At 38.7% G+C, this 26,886-nt stretch overlaps 1 protein-coding gene across 4 annotated transcripts in view; it reads right to left on the bottom strand.

The window, feature by feature from the left end:
- Positions 1-26,663, bottom strand: part of gramd2aa (GRAM domain containing 2Aa) — a 28,195-nt gene extending 1,532 nt beyond the window's left edge. Inside the window, exons 1-15 of one of the 4 annotated variants that reach the window (XM_077562957.1) lie at positions 26,545-26,659; positions 25,531-25,612; positions 25,149-25,220; positions 24,332-24,404; positions 23,540-23,734; positions 18,627-18,731; positions 11,650-11,707; positions 8,407-8,704; positions 5,762-5,865; positions 5,293-5,391; positions 3,292-3,363; positions 3,146-3,202; positions 2,774-2,951; positions 978-1,071; positions 6-110 (exon numbers count right to left, since the gene is read on the bottom strand). In XM_077562957.1, coding sequence (XP_077419083.1) covers positions 6-110; positions 978-1,071; positions 2,774-2,951; positions 3,146-3,202; positions 3,292-3,363; positions 5,293-5,391; positions 5,762-5,865; positions 8,407-8,704; positions 11,650-11,707; positions 18,627-18,731; positions 23,540-23,670 — 1,301 coding nt within the window. In that variant the 5' untranslated portion in view covers positions 23,671-23,734; positions 24,332-24,404; positions 25,149-25,220; positions 25,531-25,612; positions 26,545-26,659. Of the gene's footprint in view, positions 1-5; positions 111-977; positions 1,072-2,773; positions 2,952-3,145; positions 3,203-3,291; positions 3,364-5,292; positions 5,392-5,761; positions 5,866-8,406; positions 8,705-11,649; positions 11,708-18,626; positions 18,732-23,539; positions 23,735-24,331; positions 24,405-25,148; positions 25,221-25,530; positions 25,613-26,544 lie in introns of all 4 variants that reach the window. The other 3 variants (XM_077562954.1, XM_077562955.1, XM_077562956.1) reach the window with 3 other exon arrangements.
- Between the last annotated feature and the right edge of the window lie 223 nt (positions 26,664-26,886).

Raw genomic sequence — 26,886 nt, 5'->3', positions numbered from 1 at the left:
GTGACCTCTCCCTGAGGGTCAAATGTGGGTTGCTGAGGAAGGAGAGCTGCTGCTCCAAACTGCAGACACGGAATGCCAGGTAGCACGAAGACAGGATCAGGAGAATGATACTGACAAGAGAACACACACAGTCAACACATTTGGTTGTTTTGAACAATTCGGTTCAAAAAAATCTTTAAAATGGTAGTCAAAAGTGTTCTTTATAATAATATGTTATGTATGATAATACGTTTGTGGAATATTGCATCCATATTTATACATCTCAGGGGGCGGCCATTTTGTCAATTGTTGTTGACTGAAAATGACATCAGGGTGCCTTAGCGCTCCCTTTGCCAACGTGAGTTGTGACAGCTGTTACCTGAGCCCTGTGATGTCATTTCCAGTCGCACGCATGTGGCAAAATGGCCGCCCTCCAAAATGCATAAAAATGGGTACATTTGGCTGCTTAATTCATATTCCACAAAGACAATGTTCATCAGAATCCTGTGTTTACACGAGTGGCAGCATAAAACATTTGACTTGACTTTTTCTTTAAAAAGTGTGGAGAAAAAAAATATTGAAAACAATATATATATATTTTTTGTGAATATGCAAATCCACGTAACTCAAACTACAAGTACGCAATGGTTGACTGATTTGACTGTAAATAATGTTTTTGGGGTTATGTGGTATAATGAACACTAGAGGGCAACAGTTGACCAATTAGAACAAAGGCTTTAGATTATTATTATTTTTTTCTTAAAATGTTGATGTGAATGTAAACCTGAGTGGGGTCTCAACCAAAATAAACTGAGATATTCTCAAACTCACCCACAACCCGACCGAGAACAAACTGACCGTGAACAAGAATGAATCAAATGTGCTACGTTAAGGTGCCACATGACACTCCATGACTACTTGCTAGCTCTTACGTTAGCATTCTGTATGGACCTGCGAGTGAGCTGTTGTTTGTGTGTGTAAACGTGTTCCACACTCACAGCAGGGTAAAGAATTTGAGCAGCTGGTATTCCATCTGGCCCAACTCTGACACTGGCTCTGATAAAAGGCCCCTGTCTGTCTGCAGGGCTCGCTCTGTCACACACACACACACACAGACAGACAGACAGACACACACATACAAACACAAATGTATCGTAAGCAATTATACCAGCTTCAGATGTAAACATGTAAATATTGCTTGTGAAAAAAATGACTTCCAATGCAGAGTAATGCAGAGGAATTGACAACACCCCTAAAAAAATTATAACTGCCTTAAGATGCTGCAAGGTGGCGTCAAAGCAATACTTTTATATTAGATTTGAATTTGAGAGTAGTGAATTGCAAATATGTGAGGGAACACTACCACCATACAAACTTGCCATATGTCAATAAATAGGGACGTTTGATACCACTTTTTTGCAGACCAATATTGATACTCAACTCTTGAGTAGTCACTGATGCCGATTCCAATAGTACCACTATATACCACTATACCCCCCCCCCCCCAAATTTTTTTTTGCAATTTTCTATTCTTCTAATTTCTCATATCTAGTGCCTCATTTTAAAACAGCCACTAGAGGGCGATACTCCACTGTCATAAGTACCGATACCTTAAAATAAGGCTGGTATCGGCACCAAAACCAATACCTGGTATCGGTACGCACCCATCCCTAGTCAATAAACTAGTTTTGAGTTACTGTATTAGTGTACTACAATTAGTGGTTTGTAATGTTTCCTTTCTTCCTCCAATGTAGCTCAATAAGGTAACCAGTATTCAAAACAATATGATGCAGTGCAATTCTACACCCTTGTGAAGTACCACCAAAATGATAGATTGTATATACAAAATGTTAAGATATTGTCACGTAAATAACTTTCTGAGCTTGTCAAAGCGCAAAAGTTTGCACACAAAAAATGTTCCTATACAACTAGGGATGTAACGACAACAGCAATATCGTGATATTGCGATATTAAAACTGCCACAATATCGTCGTGGTCGTCGTCATGTCACGATATTAAGAGCAGCGCATCTGTTTAAGAAAAGTCAGGTTGATTTCCATTTGTGCAGTTCTAGCTCCCTCTGGTGGCTGTTTTTTTCAGTGCAGTTTAATTTTCACAAGGCATGTTTTGGCCCTTCTATGTTTAAAATCTATGCTAATGGTCAGATGAAGGGGAACGTAAAATGCTTGTAAACAAAGTCAATATGTGGAGGAACTCAATGTAAGTGCCTCAATAGATATTATATTTTTATATATATTTTTATAAATAATATTTGTAATATTTTTATAATATTTTATATTGCTGTAATGCACAATTATTTTTTTTTTTTACAATATTGTGACCTTTTTTTTTTGTATCGCTAACCTCCTCAAAAAATTGTCATAATTATCTTATCGTGACCTTAACATCGTGATAATATTGTATCGTGATGTTTGGATATCGTTACATCCCAATGTACAACTCTTGTATTTTGCTGAAATAATGGTAGATAATTGTGAAAAACAAAACAAACAAAAAAAACGATAATGTAAGTGTGTGTTTTCAATCGCATCAAACCTGTCGCAACTATCCTGTGACAGCGGATACTTTTTGTGATTATGTGGATTTAATCTGCATCCGCTCCATCTTTTTAACACAAACCCGCCTTCACACTCCATTTGGAGCTTAACGCGCTGTTGCGTAACAAACAAATTGCGGGGTTTTTTTGCTCTCTCACTCACATGCAGGCCCAAATAATGCAAATGACATCAACGAAAAATACAGATTGGATGATACAGAAAGGTTTTTGTCGGACCTTCCAGAGGCTGCTCCGACTTGAAGGGTGTGTTTGCGGCACTCAGACTGCTGCTGGAGTTCCCCAGCAGGTCAGGAAGGGAGGAGGACACGGACACCACTGAAGGCTTCCTTCTCCACTTTAACACTGACGGGAATTCATCCACCACTGGGAACTCGTCAGGAGTGGGGAATTCATCCTGGAGCACAAGAGAATAAATCAATCACTTACTGGATCTTTTACTGTACATGAGCTTGAGAATCTTGAACATACTTCTATGTACATGATGGTACATTTTCATTGTACAGTAAAATGTGTACAAAAACTGAAAAGCCAACCCAATAGTCTCACATGAATGTTATTTTTTATTTTTATAAAGATGCTGTCCCTAACCAGTGATAAGGTGGGTTCCTCCATGTACTGCTTTAAACTCAGACTCTTCCCATTGACCTGCAGAGGAACATGACATCACTTTTTTTAGAGTGACACACGGCATCGTGTAACGTGCATGCATTGCACGACATTGTGTGCGTACGCACCTGTAGGTGTGTGCAGATCCTACGAAGGACGTCATACACGCTGTCTCGTGATAAAAGCGACACAAAGACATACTGGGGGGAAAAAAACAAAACAATGCGAGGTGTATCACGGATTGCTGTGATGAGAAATCTACATCCAAAGTATAAGGGGGCGGGGTCAAAAACACTTTTGGAGATTACAACTATTTCATCTGCGGCGCAAAGAGGATACTGTATTTTCAATCACATTTGTATTTTGAGGGATAATCAAAAGTTACTGGCCAGGGACAGGATTAAAGAATCATCCCTCCAAACTCCTATTTCTAATTTAGTAATGAGCTGAGGTGAAACCAACTGAAGTCACAGCAGCACAGCTGTGCTGCACAAAGACACAGACAGCATATCCGGCCCAGGTTGCATAATCGTACAATCCCACAGACACATACGACGTGACTCCAGACCTTTAGAGACAATGAGTCATGCACATATATAACACTTTGCACGGCAAGACTTTATCTAAAAAATGTCCAGCTCATATCAGAACTGACGTGTTGGCAAGTGAATCCTAATCAGACTTCTGGACATGTTCTCAGGTTCACGTACAACAGGAAGACAAATATATGCAGCCATTCAGCCATTATCTGAACCGCTCACAATAATTAACCCTATAACGCCAAACATATATTAAATACAAGACATTTTGAGCCCTCTATTTCGTGATCATAATATTTGTTTTCCCATTAAAACCCTGATGTATATGATCTGACACAAGCATTGCACGGATAATCCATTAGAGGGCAGTATCACCCATCTGATGGCTTTTCTAGCGACCTTGCAAGATCGCCTCAATTGAGAATGTAGAGACACCTATACTTATTAACTTATTTGCGCTCATAAACGTATAAATATGTTCTATTTTAAATGTTTAGGTGTCCCAAAGAAGTATTTATACGTTTTTTTTTTTTTTTTTTTTTAAATACTAGAGCATTGATGCAGCCTTTCAACTGTAAAGAACGGTTGAAGAAATTTTAGTTATTACACAAATGGCCAGCAGGTGGCAGCATAGCAAAAGAGATCAACCAGGGCCATGTTGAAAAAAAAAACACTTTTACTCACATTTCTAAAAAGATTTGTGAATAATGATGAAACTTAGCTATATTCTAATGCTATTTGTTGCAAAACGGAAACAGATTAAAATATACTTTTTTTTCCTGATGAAAGAAGAAACTTTAATCTTTCTTTTGGTAGGTTCCTTATTTTAATTGCAATAGAACACAATATTCTGTGGGAAATCAGTAAAAATACAGCAAAACAACCAGGAGTGAAGGGGGTTGCTTCAGTGAAAATGATTTTTGGAAATACTAATATGTTTGATATGTCTGTTTATTTTTATATTTTTGAGTGATAAATGTGCAAATATAAAGCATTGTGACCGGATGTATCAAATATGACACAAATCAAAAGTCATATGTGGAAGTTGATTAAAAAAATTTTTTTTAAAGGACCAATAAATACTCCATTTTCAAATAATCTGAATTTTCTCTCATCACATATTTCCTGTTTTAGGCTTCATAGAGTTAAACATCCTGTGAAGCACGAGAAGAAAAGTTGTTGGATTCTGAGTTAGCATTTAAGTAGCATTCAAACTTTTAGTCATGTTAAAAACACAACTTTGTCTCCTTCTAAAGTTGAGAATATGAATCATTATTCATATTTTGTCTCAATAGAGGACATGATCATTTTTGTCCTTTCAATCGGGCAATTAACTCACCAATGTTTGGTTTATAGCTCACTGTTGGTTTCTGATTTCTAATTTGATGTAATTTGGTTAGAGAAAGCACAAATCCGATTTGTGCGCTTTAGCTTCCGAATGTTAAACGCGTCTGTGGTGCTGGGAAAAAGTGTGCGCTTCCAAGCCAGCGCTATCTATAGCGCTGTTCTTTCCGTCACACCTCGCCTCGGAAAACACAGACAATCAGCACAAGCGTTTCAACTCACGGGGACTGTGACGCCAGTGTTTACCTTCTGGCCAGTGTCTGTGGTGATAGCCAAGCCGTTGGGCACCAGGCCCGCTGTTTTGTGCTTTTTCACCAAGCGCACAGAAACAACAGGGATGGCCACCTGCAAAGTGGACAGGAGCAGATGGAAACAGGCATAACAAAATACGCTGTGTTTCTCGATATCCATATGACATGTATTATGATCTACAGTATAAGGCCGAAAAACTCCACAGCATGGGGTCAGCGGAAACAAATGTAGTCGTTGGGTAGCGAGCAACATATTTCTTATTTAAGTCAGTATGCGAGGAATGCCGCCTGAATAAGAAGCTTATTGTCAAAGAAATGTCAGAAGAGGTTGAGTTTCAAGGAAATGAGAAAAAAGACGTCGCTTGTTAAAATGGATTTTCACTGAGCAGGTATCGCATATCGCATTCTGGTCCAATAAATTCAGACTAGAGGTCAAATTTTTGATCTTCAGATCCGTGCAGTACCTTAATGTCCTTGCCGAAGAGGTTGGCATAGAAACATAGCCAATTTCTGGAGATGTAAAGCCTGCCTTGGAGGAGGATGTCTCTGAGAAGAGCACAAGAGTACACTGACCAAACAAGAGAGAGAGGGGGGGAAAAAACACATTGTTTTTCTTTAGATTAAATATAGATTAAATATTTATAATAGCTGTCATATTTATTTTTCTTTTGTACAGCTGTGTAGGGAGTCCATTTCTAATCATGGGAGTTTATATAATGAGGAGCAGCTCGCAGCTATGCAAACAAAATGGAGTTTGTTCCTAACATACTTTTTTAGTCCTTCGGAATTACAAGTGCAGATGTTGTTTACATTTCAATTTTTTAAAGCGACTTCACAGTTTGCGACAGTCCCAACATACGATTTTACACAATATAAGAGTTAAAATTCAGTGCAGGAGAGTATTCAACATGGCGGAGGCAGAAAGAAACTCGCTGGAGTCTATGCAGGATGAAAAATACATTTACATCTCCATTTGCAGATGATGTTAAGTTGGGCTAGGATCACAAATCGCCAGTGCCAAGTGGCCACTTGGAGACCACACTCTATAAACAGTTGGGTCAAAAATAGACCAAACCTCTATTGGGTCTATTTGACCCAACTTTGAGTCAAGAAACAACTTCTAAATATAGGTCAGATCCTTTACTAAATGGGGTCATTTTGTATAAAACAACTCTGAAAGTTATATAGTGGATCGGTCCATTTTTGATCCATAAATGGGTTACTTTTGACCCAACAGTTTTTAGAGTGAACCTTCCACATTGCTCCCATCACAAATTTTATATCTGTTCTATAGGTACAATACATTTTTTTCTAGGTTTTCATACTCTTGTTAACAAAAGTGGAAACTAATAGAAATAGTTCAAATGAATTTTTGACGTCTATAGTCGTCAATGGCAGTGAATGAGTTAATTATTGCACTACTGATGGTGCTTAAATGTTTCGTATCCCACAGTATATACTTTAACATGCACCTAAGATGCTAATTTGTGGCCAGTTAAAAAGTGTCATATGCACACAAAATACTCATTTGTGCGTGAATTGTCATGAACAACTGACCTCTAGGTAAGCAAACGGCGTTCAACTTTCTTTGGATTTCAATGCCAGCTGTCCTTAAAGTCTTTTAGTCGTCTTTTCTTGCAAATAGACTGCAACTGAAGCTTTTTGGGAATGTCTATGTAGCTTTTTCACAGCCTAAACGGAAATTCGATTTTATTACTGTATCCCTGTCTTTAGTCTTGGTCTCACACAACTAACTTAAAAACTTCACCAAATTATATCATGTGGCCACAAATATGCATTTTGTGTACACTTCCTATTTGTTTTGTGCCCACAAAAAAAAAAAAGTTCCATGTGCCCCCTTTCGACTTTGAGCAGCTGCCCTTTCATAGATCCAAATACGAAGACTAGTAATTTTTTTTTTAGGGCTGTTAAAGTTAAAGCATTAACTAATTAATCACAAAAAATGTATCGCATTAATCATGTATTAATGCAGATTAATCGCACTATTAATTTTGAGCGCAGATGATCCTTTAGCTGACAGTGGATGGTTACGTTCAAGGTAGCACATGGTTGTGTTTGAGCAATAAACAAAACTACATGCATTTAAGTAAAGCATTTAATAAATGTTTGCGTATGACATTCAGACATTCATTAATGTTGAAAGGATTGACACACAAGTGGTGCTCTTTAAATTTGGTGGTCAAAAAATGTTGATTAAAAAGCCTTTTTAATTACGCGATTAATCGTGATTAACTCACTCACTGCCATTGACGGCTATAGACGTCAAAAATTCATTTGAACTATTCATATTAGTTTTTTTTTGTCCACTTTTGTTGACAAGAGTATGAAAACCTAGATTTTTTTTTATTGTACATTCAGAACAGATATAAAATTTGTGATCAATCGTTAGTTAACTGGTGAAGCCATGTGATTAATTACAATAAAAATAATAATATTTGCCTGATGCCCCTAATTTTTAAAAAATTATTAAAAATAAGGTTCGTCGACTAAATTTTAAATTTATATTCGTAATTAATTGCATGACTTCAATAGTTGACTCACGATTAATCACAAATTTTGATTAATATTTTTTTTTTTTTATTAATTTGAAAATGAAATAATAGTACATGTAGAACAGATATAAAATTTGTGATTAAACGTGAGTTAACTATTGAAGTCATGTGATTAATTACAATTTAAAACTTTAATCGCCTGACGCCCCTAATTTTTAATATTCATTTCTAAAAAATAAAAAAAAAAGATTATTAAAAAAAAATGTCTAGGTTTTCAAACTCGTTAACAAAAAGTGGGAAAAAAACGTTTAAACAGAAAAATAGAAATAGTTTAAATGAATTTTTGCCGTTTATAGACGTCAATGGCAGCGAATGAGTTCATCAAAATTTTAAGATGTGATTAATCTGATTACAAAATGTTATGGTTTGACAGCTCTAAAAAAAAAAATTTAATCTTTAAATCCTGCAATAAATACAAATCATGTTTTTGTTTCTTGAACAATTTTGACCGGCATTTTGACGGCAAACATGATTTGGTTGTTATGACACAGAAAGCATTATACACAAGTCCAGATCGAGTTGTGAAGTTGTGTTACCTTTCATGAGGAGCTCATCCTTGGGCACACACTGGAAGAGTTTGTGGTACTGCGAGTTGTACTTGCTGACAGTCTGCGCAGAGGGACAGGGCAGAGTCATGAGCAGCTCCTTGGCGGTCCGGCCCGCCTGCACGGTGCCGGAACCCCCTCTCCAGCCGCCGGCCGCTCCGACTCGGCTCACCGCCGACACCACCCGCTCCCTCAGAGGCGGCGAGCTCTGCACCAGGCTCAGCACGTTGGCACCGTACACACACACACACTCATCCATGGCCTGAAGCAAGTGGCTGCAAGACACACACTGTCACCCTGCGTCCAGTCAGTACGGCTGACGGGAAAAACACACAGCCGGCGGACGCAAACACACACACAGCTAAATCCTCAACGGCAAGGCTTCTCTGTCTCAAGTACGACTTCGGTGACCCACACAAGCACACACGACTCTTCCAAAAGTCCAAACCGTCCGAATACGAATGGTCCCAATGTGTCCCCGCTCTCTTCCCCCTCCAACTCACTTCATCCTTCGGCCACCTGTCTTTCCTTTCTCCCTCCCTCTTGTCCATCTTGACTGGCTCACTCGTATTGTCCTATTAATAGTTGAAGGCAGCTCCTCTCCACAGGAAAATGGAGCGAACAGGACGTCACAGTGATACAGGCAGATGATACTTTATAACGTGTAACAAAATATAAGGAATAAAGAATGGTATCTGAAATAATCCAGTCCAGATTCAAACTGGGGACGACACCGGTAAATCATATCATAATTATCAATCAAGTTAACCACAGTAAGAGAAACATGTTAAGCAATAAAACACCCGTTCAATACCCAAGTCACGTCACAGATGCGATGGGTTCACAAGAGTTCAATTCAATTCAATTTGATATAATTTATGGCGCACCAATTCTTCCTAAATAACAACAACATAATAAAAACTCCACATACTAATTTTTGCAGAGGCAGTAACTGGTTAAACGATTTAGTTTAATAATGAAAGTAACCACTATTTGCAAAGATGAGATGAAAATATTTCCAAATATTCTAATTCAATAATTGGAAATATAAATTGAAAAAAATCTGAATTGTCTTAAAGTGCAGTTAGTCAGGTCTTTCATAAATGTAAGAAAATACTTTTAAATTCATGTGAACATTTATGAAAATGGTAAGATGAAAAAATAGTCTTTAAAATTATTTTTTCCTATGAATTTATGGGGAAAAGAGATATTAATATAATATCAGGCTGGAAAATGAAAATCTATTTGATATTGATTATTCTTTTTTTTTTTTTAAACCCAACCTTACCGTGTAAGTGAACTTTTGACAGTTTGACAGTTACAGACTTAAACCATCATACACTAAAAAGATTTTTAAAATTGTTTAAAATTTAAATTCATTTAAAATTGTTGAACCAACTTTTTTTTTTTTATCGCTTTAATTGATAACACACAATTGAATTAAGTTAATCCAAAGTGATATCATTAAGTTTAATTAATTATGAGTTCATTAAACTTAATACTTTGGATTGGACTCACTTTGGATGAACTTAATTCATCCAAGCACTGCATCGGCCCCAAAAGAGGGTGGCCCACCGGGCATCTACCGTGTATGCCAGATAGCCAGTCCAGGGGTGGGGGGTGGGGGAGGGTATGTGGGTTGGGGGGATCCACAAGTGAGTGACGGCGAACTAATGTTACATGCGGTATATCTGGTCGCGACACGTTTGTTTTTTAAAAAAAAAAAAAAAAATATATATATATATATATATATATATATATATATATATATATATATATATATATATATATATATATATTTTTTTTAATCTACTTAGGTGGCCCGCCCAAGTATTAATAGGGTGTGGGACACACTGTATGGGGTATGTCACTAAAAAAAGGTTGAGAACCACAGGTGTAGATAAAGCGCTATATTTGTCTTCTCCATTTACTATTTAGGTCAAATTTTATTTATTTCCCAGGAAACATGAAATATATCATACTAAGCTACGAATCCAATCCGAATCAAGTCGCTGACGTCGGCATAATTAGCGAATCAGGATTTCAGGAGCAAGTCCGGCCTCTAATTAATACTCTAAATGCTTCCTGTGTGGAGTTGGCATGTTCTCTCCGGCTTTTTCCCACCTTTCCAAAACAAGCATGGTAGGTTAATTGAAGACCCGCCTCTTGCCCAAGTTGGCTGGGATAGGATTTAAATCACACCACCCACCACCCTAATGAGGAGAAGAGCTAAAGAAAATGGATGTATGTTAAAAAGCTACTTTTCAACGAGCCGCAGCATCACAAAATAAATAAATACATTGGTCATAGAATAAATATATAATCAGTAGGGGTGTGCCCAAAAAACGATTCTCATTTAGTATGATTCAGAATCAATTTTAATTGTCCCAAAATCGATTTTATTTAAATGATTTTATACTGTCTTCCCTTTGTTCGTGTGTGCCTTTATTGGGAGCGCTGTTCATGTTGTACCCGATTTGGCCACTTAGGGGCAGTGTGGTTCCACGCGGTCGAATACACTGTTAAGTTGTAGCCACATTAGAGAGTAGAAGGGAAAAGTCACGATCAAGTTGTTCCACTAAAAGTTTTTGTTTTTTCAGCGTGAGGCCGTTCTTTTGAGTGATAAAAGTGCCGCGAGAAAAGCACTAATTAGCATTAGCGAGTCAGACTGGAGTAGATCATTACGATTCCTTGAACATCTATAAATTGAAGCAAAAATCATTGTCAATCTAATTATTTTGAACAAAAAAATCATTCTTAATCGAAAATTGATTCTGAATTGAATCGTACACTCAAAAATCGGAATCGAATCGAATCGTGAGACATTTAAAGATTCCCACCTCTAATGATCAGTCAAGTAAATTATTTCTGACTACATTTCTGTATTTCACAAAGAACAATTAAATTCATGATTTTGTATTATTACATATTTATTTGGACGTGCAAGGTGAGGTGCATACAGTATGTGACTTTTATGATGCCCTTCATCACAATATAGTGAGCGTTTCAAAATTGTTTGATTGTTAGCACAAATGAATATTACTGTGGTTCACTTGTATGACAGTAAACTAGAAAAATAATTATATTCTAGTGTAATTAAACATTTACCCCTGCGGATGATTTATATGTTGTAATGACCACGGTTTGACGCTGCCACAGATGAAAATAGGGGCACGTCCCAATTAAAGGGGAATGGAAAACAATCACACGCACACACAAAATGATGACACTCACCGAGCCACGGTAACATTTTTTGACATCCTCATAGGACAGCTCTTCAATCAGATGAAACCTGGAATACAATTAAAAAAAACATTGGTTGCTACTTTCCATTATTTGAGTGTGGCTACATCACCATGAAAGAGGGTAAACTGTTTGCCAACGTGCTTATTAGTAATGTATTAGGGTGTTATTTACACTCATGGAGGCAAGGTGTTGTTGGCAGCCTGACAAATGGTGGGAAGCTTGTGTTTTCATTTGTGTGTGTGTGTGTGCACGCCGCATGACAATCCCCACTGGCTGCATGCCTCAGCACGATATGCATTCATCAGCGTGTGTGTGTGTGTGTGTGTGTGTGTGTGCGCATCACTGCAGGATGCAGGTGTATGCTGTCACATCTAGCACAATCAAAGAGGACTATTACGTAGTTTGCACATAAACAGTGGCAATGCCCCGGAGATGATCCAGTAGGTTGCTGTTTTGTTTATTGTCAGCAAAGATGAACACACACGCACATCATTGAAGCCATCTTGCCTAAGGAGGCTTGACGCAGCGTGAGACTTCATCTACCGGCAGATAAAATACGGAATAATCAGCTCTGGAAGAGAAATCCATTGCCGGTTATTATGCTTTTGAAGAAGACATATTTGAGGTGAGACTAAAGACTAAAAAGCAAAACGACTTCCTTGTCATGCATGAACTGTCAGTGACAGTCAGGCGATTGACAGCGTGAAGAAACGGGAAAGACTACTGAGATAATGAAAGTGGAAAGATGAGCGTGGATAAGCTCTCAGCTGGAAAACATATTTCAAATGTGCAAGAAAGTCCTTCACACTTTTCCAAATTTGAAATAATTACACATTCATCCCTAGCGTTTATTCTCTTGAGGGTCACGGGTGAATTGAGGCTGTCCCAGGTGACTTGGGGCAAAAAGTGGAATAGCGCCGCCCCTGGACTGGACGCCAGCCAATTGCACAATAGAATTTCATGATTCAGCAGCACATTGTTATCCTCCCTAAGCAGTGTCGCTTACTGTATTCCGTCACCTCCTTACCCTCCATATTCTGTTGCTGGCTCAGAATTGGAGAGAAATTGGATGTCAGGACGTCCGAGACAGCCGAGAAAAAAATGTAAGCAGATTGCTAGTTTGGCGTGATGTGATGTGTGACAGTTTTGTCCAGTCATTTATGAGTGATTGTTCCATTCCTTACCATAATTGGCCCATAATTCATTGCACCAGTCAAAAAAATAAGTCACATTGGACTATAAGTCACCTTTTTTGTGAACATTTATTAAATAAAGAAATGAAAATGAAATAAATTTAACAAGAAAAAGAAAGAGAGAGAGAGAGAGATTTCCGAACGAGTTCCGATTGGATTTGAAACTTCCACTTTAACCAGAATTGTTATAGTTTTGGAATTTTCATCTTAGGTAGTTTTTATTTCGTTTTGAGTTTTTTTTTTTAATTTAGTTAGTTTTAAGTAGTTTTCAGGGCGGTTCTGTTCGTTTTGTTATTTTTATTAGTTTTAGTCATTTATTAAATGCTCAGTTTTATTTAGTTTCTACGGAAGCATATTGCATTCACTTGGGGAAAAAACCCTCCAGTTTTTCTGACAATTTTTGAGTATTTTTTATTATTATTTCTGTTTTTCTGATTATTTTTTTCTGTTTTACTGAGTATTTTTTTCTGTTTAAAAAAATATTCCCCCCCCTGTTTTTCAGATTTTTTTCCAGCTTTTCTGAGTAATTTCCCCGTTTTATAAAATCCTTTTGTTTTTCTGAATTATTATTTTTTAATACCTTACACTAAAACATTAATAATACCATGTGTGTTATTCTTACCTTAACTGAGGCAGAAAGTACGTTGGAGGTATGCAGGAAAGTGTCTGCTTCCACTATTAGCAAGTTTGCAACAAGTGACTTGGAGTTCAGAGGTAAACAAAAAAAAATACTGAGAAAAACAGAAGCACCAGCTCTGTTTTTCGGGGGGAAATATTTCCTGTTTTTTAAAATAATAATTCCCCTCCCCCTGTTTTTTTGGAATATTTTTATGACAAAAAATATTCAGTAAAACAGGAAAAAAAATTACTCAAAAAAAAAACAAAGCTTTTCCCCCCAAAATGTCAGAAAAATCGGAGTTTATTCTTTATTTTTTTATTTTTAAGTGAATACAATACGCTTCCGTAAATTTCAGAATTATTTTTCAATCAAAAAAAAAATTGTATTACATTACGCAATTGCAATTGTCTGGCAACCAGTTCAGGGTGTACCCCGCTTACTGCCCGAAGCCAGTTGGGATAAGTTTTTTAAATATAATTCTAGTTATTTCGTTAGTTTTCGTTAACTAAAATAACCTTGCTTTTAACTATGGCAACATTTTTCTTTTTATTTTAAAATGGCTGACCTTAACTAAAACCCTGTTTCGCATTGTGGCCAAAGACAAATTCTGGTCGTTTTTTGCGCCTTTTGGTGCTCTAAATAGGAAATCCTTGTTGTGGTGAATGCCGCAAGCTAAATGCGTAATAACCGACCGGGATTTGACTTTGTAGTTCAGGTAAGCCCTATTAAACAAAAGAAAAAAGAAAAAAAACTTTCCTAGTGAGAAGCGGAAGTTTCAAATCCGATTGGAACTCGTCTCCACACTGCCATCAACACAGGGACGAGAAATTGGGTGCGTACTTTAGTATACTGTAATTTGCTGAACCAGACAAACAATGAAGAAAAATGAAATCCATAGTCAATGAATCAAAGTTAGTAAAGTGGCCATCATGATTTTCAGTGCTAAATAAATCCCCCCAAATATGTAATATGGTCAATATAAAATACAGTGCAACACTTTAACTCATCCACTGCCATTGACGGCTTTAGACGTCAAAAATTCATTTGAACTATTTCTGTTAGTTTAACATTTTTTCCACTTTTAACAAGAGAATGAAAACCTAGAAAAAAGTTGTTATTGTACATTTAGAACAGATATAAAATTTGTGATTAATCGTGAGTTAACTATTGAAGTAATGTGATTAATTACAATTAAAAAATGTAATCGCCTGGCAACCTAATTTCTAATAATCTTTTCTTTTCTTTTTTAAATCTTTTTTTTAAAAAAATTATTTTTAATAATCTTTTTTTTCATTTAAATGTTTTTTTTTTTTCAAAAAAAGAAAAGATTATTAAAATTAGGGCTTCAGGCGAATACATTTTTTAATTGTAATTAATCGCATGCCTTCAATAGTTAACTCATGATTAATCACAAATTGTATATCTGGTCTAAATGTACAATATTTGTTTTCTGATTGTTAACAAAAGTGGAAAAAAATGTTAAACTAATAGAAATAGTTCAAATGAATTTTGACGTCTATAGCCGTCAATGGCAGTGAATGAGTTAAAAAGCTACAGTTTCGCACAATGCTACAATTGACATTCTATTGACAATTGCGCCAAGCTATCCTGGTCTGCTGCCAACATTTTTCAACTCAAGATGCAAGGATGTATATACTGTACAGTTCGGTGCTCACTTCCTGTAGGGAAGAATAATAGCCTGTGACAAAAAAGATGTCAACGCAGTTTCAGTGTCAAAGAGCAGCATGTTGCCAGATGCTGTACCTGCTGTGTGTGCCTGTGCACAAGTGTGTGTGTTTATGCGCAGGCCGTTGTTTACAGCAGGACAGTACAGCTGTGACAGCACAGCCTGCTGGGCCGGATGCCTTTGACATCATTGCCACGTTTAATCCCATGTTTGACATGCAAGCAAACAAAATAGACATTTGATAAAAACGTTTGGAAATAGAGTCTGTAAAAGTAGACAGGGTATGATTGTTTGGTAAATATTTTAGTCCTAGAAGTGCTTTTCAAGGTTGGACATGGGGCCTAAATTAGGACACAGCTGTACAGAGGTCCTCAGCGTTACCAATTACAATTCAAACTAGTTTGCGAGGTAGCAGAAAAACTTGGAACAAGAATGCACGCTCAGCTATCGTAATGGTCTTTTCATGCAAATATTTACATCAATCATGACTTTGCTACTGCATTAGCATACTGGATGTGGTCACTGCTGAATATGAACCCAATGCAAGTGGACTGTAACACAAAAATTTGCTCAACATTATAGGGCTGGCCGATTAACCGCAATTTCGATTTTGGCTTCTCTCGATCATTATTAACTCATTCACTGCCATTGACGACTATAGACGTCAAAGATCCATTTTGACTGGGCTGGCAGTGAATGAGTTAAAGTGTAATGATCAAAGAAATACGATTAATGTGCAGAACGCTGCGGCGGGTTTACTAGTTCCCCACGTTGTGAAAGGACCCTGAATGCACCATGTAGCTTGTAGCTAGCCTGGTGCAAATTAGTATGATTCTGCACTAAGCGTCCTTTAAGCTGTTTAATGACACTCCAGTTGGAGTTAACTGAAAAACTAAACACACGATAAGGAGAATTGCATACAGTGAGTATTTAAAGACAAAACATGCTTCGTTTTTAACACATGGCAAGCCTAGCGCTAATGCTAATGCAAGTGAATGGAGGATCCCATTCAAATGCTAACAGGAAGTTAGCATTAACTTCGGGAGTATATGATCAAATATATACGATAAAGAGGGTAACGCTTAAGTTTGAAAATGAAGAATGAAAATGGAAGTCTTGGATTTCATATATTTATAAGGTTATGTTATATTTGACAAAAAGAATAGTGTTCAATAATAAAGTGTTCAACGTGAAAGGATGAATGGACGTAAGGCATTGATCATAGTTTTGAGTAGTTAAAAAAAATATTAAAATTCAATCAATGAATCTTTTCAATCTCAATCAAAATAATCACAATTATTATTCTTCCCATAATCGCTCAGCCCTATCTTATGAGCAGTTAGCACCTAACCCCCCCAAAAAACTAAATTTGTGAGTAAAGCACAACCAATCTCATAAAGAATGACTTTCAGTGGCATATCCTGGTTTGGTAAATGTGTTGACGGTGAAGAAAGTGTGCATGCTTCTCTGACTGCCTATAAATAGTCTCCACAGTAGCCGTGTGCGCCGAGGTGGGGATGAGCGAGTAATTATTAAAAATAAAGGCGGCGGCGGCTCTGCAGGGACTCACTATGCGTCTTTCTGCGGCTCACCTTCCATCTGCCTCTCCCTCTTACATATGAAGCAAGCCTTCATCAATAACACTGCAGCTGCAAAGAGACGCTGAGGTCCGAAGGGACCCACGCTAGGATCACATTTGCAATGTCAGAGTAAGGGTTGTAAAAGACATTAATAACAGTTGAGTCCCTTTATTTTGGGACTTCAGGCAACAGATTTACTCTCGGATGCACTGAATCCTTTGGCTGAAATGAAAACGCACGTGCCTTGAGAACAATTCAGAACGTCGTTGCAGATGATGACATCTGCAATGTTTGAGAGCAAAACAAACATTGTTCGCCCTTGTAAGCATTAAAGCGCCGCGGTGCGCCCGTCGTGCGCCTCAGGCTGTCAGGCAGGATACTGAAACTAATTACCAACTGAAAGGCTGTAAAATGGAAATCCCAAATTAGAAAGGGAACACTTCCCACCGGCAGCAGGTGGAACTGTGGACTCCCACGTAATAATAGAGCTGCAGGAAGCGAAATTAGCGGCGTGAGCTTGCAGACAAGTGGAAAGACTCACACCTTGGAAAAGTATAGCGCTCCTTCCTGAAAAAAAAAAAAGGAAAAGTATAGCGCTTTAACTACACTATATGGTTCCCAAAGAGTGCCTTACATTCACCCATTCACACACACACTCCTACACCAGTGGTCGTCTGCTGCCATGCAAGGCACTGCCAGGTCCACTGGGAGCAAATCGGGGTTCAGTGTCTTGCTCAAGGACACTTCGACATGGTCACCAGTGGTGAGGATCGAACCCACAACCAAGAATAGATGGAACACGACCACTCTTCTCTATTTCATGCAATGCCGCAGCGACTGTGTCTGGTGGCAGGTAAACAGGAAGTGTTCCGGTTCCGCCCCTTTCACTTGAGTCCAACACACTGACAAGCTTTTGTGCTCAGTCCCAGAGTCGATTCTCCAGGATTACATGCGGCTCCCGCCTGCAATCCTTCTTATATAACACAAACAGCCTCTCTGTCTGTGGGCGCACACAAACACTAACACGATCACTTGCTCTCCGAACCATTTCACTGGCAAAGCAGCACACACAATATTTACATAACACAACCAACACATTTAGCAGGCATTTGTTTGCTGCAAGTGCTGGTGACATCCAATACCAATACACAAAATCCAGAAAATACTTCAGCCCATTGAGATATTACATTGACATACCTGTACATAGTGTGCGCTCTAAAATTCACGTTGCCAAATTATTGACTAATTTGATGCTAGTGGTCTGCATTTTATTTCTTCATAAAAATGTATAGACATGACATATTCTGGGTCGCCATTTTGGATGCACTTTCTTTGTTTAAGGCAAATCTACATGTAGGTTTTGACATGGATTTTAACTTATTTGCTCCCAAAAAACATATAAATGCGTTCTATTTTAAATGTTTTAAGTGTCCCAAAGACATATTCATACGTTTTTGTATGTGTTTTTATGCTAGAGCATACAGAAGGCTTTGATGCAGCCTCTCTACGGCAAAGAAGACATGGTAGTTATTACACAAACGGCCAGCAGGTGGAAGCAGAGCAAAAGAGGTCAATCAGGACCATGTTGAAAAAACCCTCAATTACTTGAATTCTAAATAGATTTGTGAATAATGATGAAACTTAGCTAAATTCTAATGCTAATTGCTGCAAAACGGAAACAGACATTAAATTGGAATAAATTTAAAAATAGACGAGAATGGTAAGTGTCCACCTCGAGTGTAATCGTGCCTACAAAGACGTTACCATTGTTAGACATCAAGTAGGCCTACATAATAAGAACAATGAAAATATTTGTTGTGTGTGCACACAGGATGCAGATGGTGTGCTGGAAAATGTGCATGTGTGTGTAGATGATGGAAAATTGCCTGAGGTGTCCGTGCGCGTCTTCGTCCTTGGAGGCGTCCAAGTCCTGTGTGGACAGCAGGCCCGTTTCTTCGCCGTGCTCCTGCTGCTCAGTCATGCTCCTGGCCCTAAACACAAACACACGCCAGCGAGTGAGTGCACAGCGGCCATCCACTTTGCTCCGCTCTCATCCACACTGTCATGTTTGTTTTCTGTCTGCAGGTAGACTTTTCTCAGTCCTGAACTCAAGGTTTTTGGGGCAAACACGTGGACTCTGTCTTTTAAAATCAACATGGCGGTGATGCAATGCTGAAGGTCTTATGGGACAATCAAATCCTTTGCTCAGCAAAATAAAATAAAAAAACAAGATGTGACAATATAGATAAAAAACATGTATACAGTATTGAGAAATAATATTGTATATTCAGCCTTTACATACAGTAAATGTATGCATGTAAGTCAATAAATCAAACAGTGGTACCTTGATTTACAAGAACAATATGATTTTTTTTTTTTTAGACTGATGCCAATTCTGATATTTGGCAGAAAAAAAATCTAACCAATAACTTGGCCATTGCACAAAATATGATAACCTACATCATCATCATCATCCCCACTTGAGTCACATGGTATATAGCAGACTATCCTGTAGGTTTTGCTAGCATGTTCTGCACTTGACCACTACAAAACATAAGGACCAAGATCCTTACTTTCATATGAGGACTAAAATCCATAAAATATTGTTCCAGTATTACAAAAACAAGCAATTCGATGCAAATGAGAATGAAATGTGAATGTGAAAGTAAAGAGGAAGGAATTTAACAGTTAAATTAAAGTAAATCAAGTTTGTTTGGGCTTGCTGACTGGACTACAAACAAAAAAGTGAGACAAAACAGTGGGCCTGGCAAAATCTGCTGTGACTTGGCCACAATGTCTTAAAGGCACACATCAACACTACACTTGCTATAGTAATTACACTTGATCAGAACATCTTATTTTTCACAGGGTTACTACAAGCTTCCACCCAGCTATAGTTGAAATAAACCTGTATCACATACAGACACAAACACAGCCACTGTACCATAATGTCTCGTGGGAGTGCGGAGGCTGTTAGCACCTGCCCCGAATAATTACAGGTGCTGATGGAAAGAGACTCACGCCTGCACTTTCCTACGGATTATCTCTAATTGGCCAGAAGCTTCACGTCAGTCGCAGGCTTGTTCAAACAACTTTGCTTCCTGCATCCAACGGCTCCATCCGACTGGTTATCTGTGATCACAAACGGGTTCACAGAGGGAAGCAGGTGGACGTGAAGGGCCTGTTGTAATTAGATAAGAGCAACGTTTGTGGACATTTCAAGCTAGTAGTTAAGGGATCACTGAGTTGATTTGAATGTTCATTTGAAAACAATGCTCAAAAGCTGGCTGCATTTGTTCTCAACTTCCGCAACAGGAAGTCACTACAAGATTCAACAAATCACTGGCTTCAAAATGGGAAAAAAAGTTGCACAGTTTATGTTGCCATAAATAAAACACATTAGTGAACAGTCTGGGTATGTTTTACTTTTTCTTTTGCTTTATATATGCCACTTTTCTACTTGTTGATTTGATTAGCCTAACATGCCAGTTCAAACATTAGCCCAAATACGCATCCCTTTTCCAAACATCTCGCTCCCTGATGCATTTATAGGCAAACGAATGTCAGAACCAGCAAGTCAGGTTAGTAGTGTTGAGAATAAACATACTGCAGGGCACTTGAACTTAGGAGTGAGGGCCAATATTGTGCTGGGTTTCCACACACACACTCAGACAAGTCTCATTTTCTACAAAACCGTCAATAATCATGCACATTTATAATTTCCCCAAAATTCTAAACAGCCAGATAAAATGTTGTCATATTACTAATTTTCCGAGCAACACCAGCCCTTTCAATATAATTGTCTTCTCCAGGCATTCAAGTAATGATGCCCATCATTGTGTCAAATTGCCAGTTGAGTTCCAAATGCCATTCTGCACAGTCGAACATGTTTGACGCTAACGCTCAGTAAAAGGTTCCCACCTCTCCTCATTGTCCGAGGACACAAACACTTTGTGCTGTCACAAGACATCCTTCAATCCAGTTAACTGTAATCTCGTTAATGCTGCTGGCATACTTGACAAGAAAAATCTCTCCGGATTCTTTCGTAGAGTCGTAGAAACGCTATTAGATGGTCACTCCATCAACAAGTTTGTGTGCGTTCACTGTGGACAGGAATAGTTGCCTGTCTGGCCAAATAAACACTAGGGACATTCAGCAAACATTAACAGTCGGCATTTTAAATGTGTGAGATTTTATATAAGCAGTGTGAGTTGTTTGCGTTGGGCCTGTGGACCTCTAGAGCTTTTTATTTACTTTTATCTGTCCAAAAAACTGAAGACAGAATGTTTGCAGTCATTTCAAAAAGTTTATTTCTATTGATAGTGCTTTCAATTAGAAATATGATTGCAACAGAGTCGGCTTCAAAACTCTTTTCTCTCTCTCATTTTTAATAGCAGAGATTACTTAAATTGCTGGTGCATTTACAACGACTGTCGTCAGTTGACAAAGCGGTCTATTCTTCATTTCACAGATGAGATGAGAGTGTTCAGCCTTTGGACTCGGAGATATGTGCGCGGCTTGAGACCTCCTGAAATAACCTCCCCATTGTGCAAGCACCTCAAAACAAACTTTGAAGACACGAGTGCGTTAGGAAGCCCCACACAAGGCTTCAAATGTATTCCACAATAAGCACTGTGCAGTACTCTAAACCTCCAACAAACAAACACGAATGAAATAACTTACAGGTTATGTCGAATGTACAAAAAAAAAGTGTCATTCTGTATTTACAAAGACATTACTACAAAGTTAAATACGAAGTGTACAGCATGCTGGGTTCACTGATATGTTTTTTTGTTGTTATATTGTCTGTATGACAAATATGGAGAGGATTTCGCTTAACGAAATTTAAGTTATGCAATGGACAAATATAAAGCACTTGTCTTAGCGGTACATTTTCCATTGCAAGATAAAGTTAAGTTTGCCAGTGAAAGTCAGACTGATGTCACAACACGGCCATTTGGCCTTCAAAATAAAACAATTACTAAGATCTTACAAAGAATAAATGCTCGTATTTCTTTATGGCTAAGCGACAAAGTGTGTACAGGAACATTGACTTCGTGTGCGACACAAATTAAAGCCAAACGAACGTGCTACCCAAACCGTCGCCACACCCATAAACCAAGCGCACAATTCATTTTATTTTGATACAGAGGCGGAAATGGTTGCCTCTCTGTGGCGAAATACCAACCTTCGATGTCTCCTACCTGTAGCTCACAAGCTGCCCGCAACGTCTTTTAAACCCGTGCCGCAACTTTATCGACTCCCAAAAGATCTTCAGGCGTGCCCCGCATTTCTCCGTGGAGACATAGTCTCGTCTTCACGTGCCATCGAGCGTGACAATCTCCACGACTGTCACGAATTCCGCCAAGCTAACGCTAGCAGGACGCGCGCGCTCAGTGCACTTTGCAGCTCCTCTCAACTCAAGTGCGTCCGGTTGTGGCGAGAAGGTGGGCTGAGCTTACCTACAACCCAGTGTGGCCTCACTGGCTTTGTGTGCTCTTTGCGAGGGGATTACACGCGCGGATTTCTATTTCCACGCCACTGACGCCCAGAATAACTACGATCTCACATGGTGTAAAACACTCGCTGGCCACAACATTAGGAACACGCCTGTACCGCAATAACACTATACATACGAGAGTTGGTTATGTCTCGATTGTCTTCAACATTTTCTTGCCCGATTATTCTACGGTGTGCAGTTTTTTTTCTTAGAGTGATTTTTCCTCACATATCTGTGTGGAAAATAGTTGGCATTGACAATGGCAGGTGTTAAGTGGATTACAAACGTGATAAATGAGATAAATTTGAGCCTCGAGTTTCACTTCCAATCAGTGAGCAAAAGCCCGTTTATCAGATATCTTTCAAAGATTATCCTGACTGATTAGCCAGCGGCGCGGGCTATGTTAACTGTGAAGAGTGACTTCTTCTCACGGAAACCGGTGGAGGCCAACAATGGTAAATGGGAGCGATAATGTGGATGTCTGATTATCAAATGCCTCTACTTCACTGATCATGTTTTGCTGTGTGTGTACGAGTAATAACAGTAAATACTAAAACACGAGTGTGCAAACTATAGCCTAGGGGCCATTTTTAGCCCGCCATCCATTTTTCAGCAGCCCGTGGCAAATGCTAAAAACATTTGACACAGCACACAAGGCTAGTTAAAAAAAAAGAAGTTGGGAAATGGATAGTGTGAAAAGGGAGTGTATCAAAAACATGTGTGCCACTACTACTAATTAATTGTGTGCACAAATATTTAAGACTAAAATACTGCAATTTTTCTTCATAACCCTGGTTAGGGATGGGTAAGTAGAGCCGATACCCGGCCTTATTTCAAAGTATCGGTACTCGTGATGGCGGCCAATACCAATGTTGGGTGCTCTCTTGTAGCTGTCTTACAATCAGGAACTAGAAATTAGAATAATTGCCATAAATTTCATGTGATTTTAAGTAAAAATGTTATATATATGTTTTTATTTAAAAAGTGATGTCATGTTTTTTGGGGTGGAAAATTGTATTAATTAATAATATTAGTGGTATGGGTAGATAAAATGCTCCCAAAAAATAAATAAATCCCAAACTTGTAAATCTGGATTGTTGTATTTATATCGGTTACTACTGAAGAGTTGTATCGAATTATAGCATATCATATTATTCTGTGTTATTAATAATTTCTCTGTTAAAAGGAGGCACAGACCTGATGCTCAACACTAGTTAGTGGAATCTCCGTGATTGGTCCAGGTGGAAGATGGAGAAGCGTACACGTGACGAAATGTGGTGCACTTCCTGTGTGTCTCACCTGGCTGCTATCCTCTGACTGCAGTTCCCATTAAGGTTGTGGCAGTGCGACGGCTGCTGGTAGTACGCGTCCCTCGCAGCCTCGTCTGCAGGCAGGGCCTTAGGGCTGGCCGCGTAGATAGTGCATCCCATGAACACCTCCTGGGAAACGGCCTCCGCGTCCAACAAGGTGTCCTTCCTCGCAGGCGGCCGGCTGCTTTGTGGGAAGAGCCATTGGCTCAGCACGTTGCTTTCTTAACCGCCCCTCCCCCGCCCTCCCTCTCCCTCGCACAGAGGATAATCACATTCCGCCTTTACGCTCAACAAAATCATGGCCAGCCTAATGGCTCTCCGTCACTGATGTGGCTTTATGCTAATGCACACAGCTGACTCGCAGCACTTACAAATCATGTACTGTACACAAACGCACAGTGACAGATGGCGGCGGCACTTTTACAAATGGTTAATGAAACAAAACGTTCATGAAGCCTGAAAGACAACACATATTTCAGTGTTTGCCAACCTCTATGGAGCCTGGGCACACATTTGACGTTTGAAAAATGGCCCCTTGTTGAACACAAAGCAATTTTGTCGCATGAATGGCACCATCACTGACAGCTGACAAGTCAATCATTTTGGATTCCTCCAGCCAACCTTTTTCTAATTGCATGCTAGTAAACTTCTCATTTTGTTCTTGTGCTGGAAACGGTTTTAGTTGTTCACAACAAATGCTGCCACATATCTAAAAAATCGGTCATCCATGATTGCAACACTTGGCTGGATTAGGAATCCGTCCTCTATTCATTTTCAGTACCTCTTGTCCTCATTTGGTAGGCGGGTGAGCTGGAGCCGGTCCCAGCTGACTTTCGGCGAGAGGCGGGGCACACCTGGTCACCGGCCAATCGCAGCGAGAATTTGATTAAGGCAACAATATGAATGTCTTACACGTCATTCAAAAGATTGTTTTGCAAAATGAAAAGATCATGGATGAAAATAAATGCAGAAATGCTGTCATACGCTAAGAAACCATCCAAGGAGATCACAGCTCACAAATATTCATGTTATCTAGGGACTTCTATGATAAACTGTAATAGAGTACTGTAAATGGTGTGATAAAAAGTGGTAAACAAATGTATTAACTTATTTGCTTTTTTTGGGACAATAATGTTATTTATATCTATGTGACCTCACTAGTCTAAACATGACATTCTGATTAATATTACATTATATAAGAATACGAGTTAAGCAGCAAAATCCAGCCATTTTGAACCATCTCAGGGAGCAGCCATTTTGCTACTTGCTGTCGACTGAAGATGACATCAATGTTGTTCAGTGCGCAGGTAACAACCATTCACAGCGCAGCTTTAGAAAACAGGTGAGCTGTGATTGGTTGTTGCTTGAGACCTGAGCAACTCTGATGTCGTCTTCAGTTGACAGCAAGTGACAAAATGGCCGCGCAAGATGGATTAAAAAGGGCTGGATTTTGCTTCACAACTCATATTCCACAAATGCAATAGTAATCAGAATGTCAAGTTTAGACTTGTGAGGTCACATATTATATTATTAGTGTCAAGAATTTTTTTAAGGTTGACTTGCACTTTAAAGAAAGCTAAAAGGAAAAATGCTGTCACATTGAAAGGATCCAGCTGGAGGTGCCGCATTTAACCTCCGGAGGTGCAGAATTCTCGTCAGCAGTTTGAACTCTGCAAATGGGCAAAAACAGTTGACATCTCATATATAGTGCAGTAACAGAACAGTTCCCCATTTTGTCAATTTTATCCCAACTTTAACTTAAAGGATTGTCAAATAAATGTTGATATCAGACAGCAAGAATGCTAGTAAAAACGATATGATTAAGGCTTTAAATTATCATTTTATTTAAGGAAAAACACTATTCAAAGCTACATGGCCATGAGTGAAAAAGTAATTATTACCTATTGCCAAACATAACTATTTTATTAAGCAAGAAGTTGGCTTAATGTTGTCGTGATGCTGAACCAAAATGTGCTTCACCTTGAGATCACAAACGTTTTCCCTCATTTTCTGGTAGAGAGCAGAATTCATGGTCCCATCAACACAGAAAGTCATCCAGGTCCTGAAGTATCGAAGCAGCCCCAAGTTATCACACTACCACCACACTGGACTGTTGTATGTTCTTTTTCTGAAATTTTGTTTTACTTTTATAACAAATGTGATGTTGACACACAATGTTCAACCTTCTTTTTGTCAGTCCATAGAATATTTTCCCAAAACTCTTGGCAATCATTTTTCAGGTGTTTTGCAAAAGTAAGACAAGCCTTTACGTTCTTTTAGGTCAGCCGTAGTTTTAGTTTTGGAACTCTACCAAGGATATTATTTTTGTGCAGTCTCTTCCTCATTTTCGAGTCATGAACACTAACTGAGGCAAGGGAGGGTTGCAGTTCTTTAGATGATGTCCTGGGTTCTTTGTGAACTCCTGGTTGGATCATCACTGTACTTTTGGGTCATTTCTGTAGGTTGGCCATTGCTGGAAAGGTTCACCACTCTTCCATGCTTTCTCCATTTGTGCTCCTAAAGCTTTAGGGAATTACCTTTTGATTGATACAGGTCAGTTACTTTTTTTCTCTATATATTCTGGAATTTTATTTTTGCTGACTTCATTTTGCTAGACTTTTTTTTTGTGATTCCTTGATTGAACAGGTCTGGAGGTAATCAGTCTTGCCAGGTTTGGTCAGTGAAATTAAATGTAGCTTTCGAAAAAAAAAAAAATTGGGGGAAGTGATTTATCACAGTTAGCTCATGAGTTACTGGGAGGGCCATCATTTCAATAATACGCAAAAAGAAGTTACCACATCAAGGTACATGTTTTTAAATATATAATCATAGGTCTAGTAATCAATTATATTACATAGGTCACCGTCACGCTCCGCCTTAAAAGGAGGCTGCCCACGTTTCGCCACCAACTTTGTTTCTGCTATGGCTACAGAAGAACAACTTCACAAACATAAGTCACTTGTGGTGCTTGCAGTTCGTGTCAGACTAGTTTACCTCCCACGGTTGGGGTCTGCAGGTGGCCGTCGCTGAGTCCCATAATGCAGGCTCCCACCACTTGTCTCCCTCTGCTTTGCTCTAGCTAGCGTCTCCCACTAGCCGCTCCTCCCACTAGCCGCTCCTGTTAGCCACTCCAGCTAGTTCTTGCTAGCCACCCTAACTTGCCGCTCCCGTTGATCGTACTCACTCACTCGCTCACTCCAAATAATTAAAATACAAACGGTCAATTTAATAACTGAGTCAATTAATTATCACATGGCCAGGTATGTTTGCATTACCAAAAAGAAAGAAATAAGTTTGGATTGCTTTTTCTTTTCTTACCTAAAAACACTAAGCCAT

Source organism: Vanacampus margaritifer, chromosome 4 (assembly GCF_051991255.1).
Source record: "Vanacampus margaritifer isolate UIUO_Vmar chromosome 4, RoL_Vmar_1.0, whole genome shotgun sequence".
Taxonomy (NCBI): Eukaryota; Metazoa; Chordata; class Actinopteri; order Syngnathiformes; family Syngnathidae; genus Vanacampus; species Vanacampus margaritifer.
The sequence above is the reverse complement of the archived record's forward strand: the minus strand, read 5'-3'. Positions and strand labels throughout refer to the sequence as shown.